Raw genomic sequence first — 2431 nt, forward strand, 5'->3', positions numbered from 1 at the left:
GCTGGGGCGGCGCGACGCAGAGGAAGGACGGTCGACGGAAAGGAGAGGAAGGAGAAAGGAGCGGTGGCACGACGTTTAAGTCCTAGCTCGGCGCCAAGATCGGTGCCGCCGAGCTAGGTGCTACGGTGGCTGCCGTGTTAGCCAGCTCGGCGCCATAGCTCATGGCGACAAGCTTTGGATCCAAAACTACATTTAAGTGGTTTAGGGGTCTAAACGTAAATATGTTTCGAAAATAGGGCTGAAAAACAAAAAAATCGGAAAGATGGCCTAAAAGCGTTTGTTGGGCCTTTCTAAAGAGAACCGTAGCTACGGCCTGGCCCAATAACGAACCCTGATCCTTGATCTCTATAAATTAGAAACCCTAGCACCCCGCGTCACCTTCACCCACCTCCGCCAGCCACTCCAAACACTTGCGCCGCCGCTGCCTCACAGGTAAGGCCGCCATGGTCTCCGGTTCGGGCGTGTGCGCGAAGCGCATCGTGGTCGACGCGCGCCACCACATGCTGGGCCGTCTCTCCTCGATCATAGCCAAGGAGCTGCTCAATGGGCAGAAGGTGGTCGTCGTCCGCTGCGAGGAGATCTGCATGTCGGGCGGCCTCGTCCGTCAGAAGATGAAGTACCTCCGCTTCCTCCGCAAGCGGATGAACACCAAGCCGTCCCACGGGCCCATCCACTTCCGCGCCCCCGCCAAGATCCTGTGGCGCACCATCCGCGGGTATGTCAGCAACGCCACGCCGCCCGGATCCGTCTGATTTCTTCCTTGCGACGTGCTTTGTGGCTTGTGAGGCTTATGTTTGCTGTGGCTGATTTGCAGGATGATTCCGCACAAGACCAAGAGGGGGGAGGCGGCTCTGGCGAGGCTCAAGACGTACGAGGGCGTCCCGCCGCCGTACGACAAGACCAAGCGTATGGTCATCCCTGACGCTCTTAAGTACGTGTTTCCATCCGTATTTGGGATTTATCTGATTGCAGGCAGATCTTGCTTTGTGACATTCGTGTCTGATGCTATTCTTGTTGTGGTTCTTAGGGTTCTGAGGCTACAGCCTGGACACAAGTACTGCCTCCTCGGCGAGCTCTCTAAGGAGGTCGGGTGGAACTACCATGACACCATCAGGGTAAGCGTTTTCCCACTCTTGTTCGTATGTAGCTTCCTGCTAGTTAGAGCTGGTAACTAATTAGTATCCCGATTGTAATTGGAAACGAATGGTTTTCCCTTTTCTTACATAATATTATGGTTGGTCTGTTGATTAAGGCATTACTGGAAATTCTAGTTTCGTCTGTGCTGAACATCTTCATTGATTTAGTTTCGTCTGCGCTGGACATCTTTTATTATTGAGAAATTCTTCATATTTGTTGTTGAATTCTTGTTGCTAAATAGTCATTTATATGTTGGCGGAGGTATTATGCTGAGCTGTGCATGATTCTGGATGATGAAGAAAAATCAATCGGATTCCCATTGATTTTACAATATGATTTTAACAACCAGCTACTTCTGACAAATCATGCCACATCAGAATATACTTGCCTCTGGTCTGGCGGTCATGGCTCACTATTTGATACATACATTTGTTTTGTTGATACACCATTTTAACATCATTGTATCATTTTAACACCATTTTAACATCATTAGATCGTTACTGTGATTCTCCTATGATGTGATCAAAATATTTGCTACTCTTGCTGGATGTTCCCATTACATTTCAATTAGAAAAAAGAGAGTCTTTATGTGAGCGCCTAAAGGCGGCAGTAGCAGTTGCTAATGTTTTCATGGCCTTTTTCTTTCACACTGGAATTGTATCCTACCAAGTTCTGATAGCTGACTGCACTTGCCCTTGTCCGCTCTATCAGGAACTTGAGGAGAAGAGGAAGGAGAAGGCCAAGGTTGCCTACGAGAGGAAGAAGCAATTGGCCAAGCTGCGTGTCAAGGCCGAGAAGGCAGCCGAGGAGAAGTTGGGGTCTCAGTTGGAGATTCTTGCCCCTATCAAGTACTGAGGAGCTGTGCTTTGTCATCAGTTTTGGGGAACATCTAGTCTTTGTTTTAAGTGTTCGGTAACAGTTTGTGACAGTATAATCTGGTAAACCGTGTTATTTTTCTGCCACTCCTATTTGAACACATTTTCTAGCTGGTGAATGAACTGTTTGGTCGATCTTGTTCAGATGTCTGGTTCGCATTCGCATTCTGAGAGATTTCATGTCTCGTGCTGACTCAAGCTGTCACGCCCATGTGCTTCTTGCACACGATTATCAATTCAGTAGTTGTGATTAACCAAATTTTTATGTGTACTGGCAGAACCCAGTTGCAATTGCAATGAAGCTCGATGTTGCTCTATCAGATCAGATCCCAGTTGCACAGTCAATAAGACTTTATCACTTGTAGTTCTATTTATTTTAGAAGAATTTAAATTGCAGTCAATAAGACTGTCACTTGTAG

The 2431-nt window shown here is 47.6% G+C and overlaps 1 protein-coding gene and 1 non-coding gene across 2 annotated transcripts; both read left to right on the top strand.

Moving 5' to 3' along the window:
• The first annotated feature begins 390 nt into the window (after positions 1–390).
• Positions 391–2156, top strand: LOC100191912 (60S ribosomal protein L13a-like). The gene is made up of 4 exons (NM_001137336.3): positions 391–715; positions 815–931; positions 1028–1115; positions 1849–2156. Exons 1-4 carry the CDS (start codon positions 444–446, stop codon positions 1990–1992), a joined length of 621 nt encoding a protein of 206 aa, NP_001130808.2. The 5' UTR covers positions 391–443; the 3' UTR covers positions 1993–2156.
• Positions 1422–1501, top strand: LOC111590702 (small nucleolar RNA R12). Its single transcript, XR_004855743.1, has one exon. It is a non-coding gene; the product is annotated as a small nucleolar RNA R12 (small nucleolar RNA).
• Positions 2157–2431: the final 275 nt, after the last annotated feature.

The sequence above is a fragment of the Zea mays genome, chromosome 1 (assembly GCF_902167145.1).
Source record: "Zea mays cultivar B73 chromosome 1, Zm-B73-REFERENCE-NAM-5.0, whole genome shotgun sequence".
Classification (NCBI taxonomy): domain Eukaryota; kingdom Viridiplantae; phylum Streptophyta; class Magnoliopsida; order Poales; family Poaceae; genus Zea; species Zea mays.

What these genes read in the sequence shown, in the direction of transcription:
- LOC100191912 (NM_001137336.3), top strand. Translation starts at nt 444, where the DNA reads ATGGTCTCCGGTTCGGGCGTGTGCGCGAAGCGCATCGTGGTCGACGCG. An exon ending in CTGTGGCGCACCATCCGCGG is followed by an intron (nt 716 to 814) that starts GTATGTCAGCAA and finishes GCTGATTTGCAG; the next exon opens with GATGATTCCGCACAAGACCA. An exon ending in GTCATCCCTGACGCTCTTAA is followed by an intron (nt 932 to 1,027) that starts GTACGTGTTTCC and finishes TGTGGTTCTTAG; the next exon opens with GGTTCTGAGGCTACAGCCTG.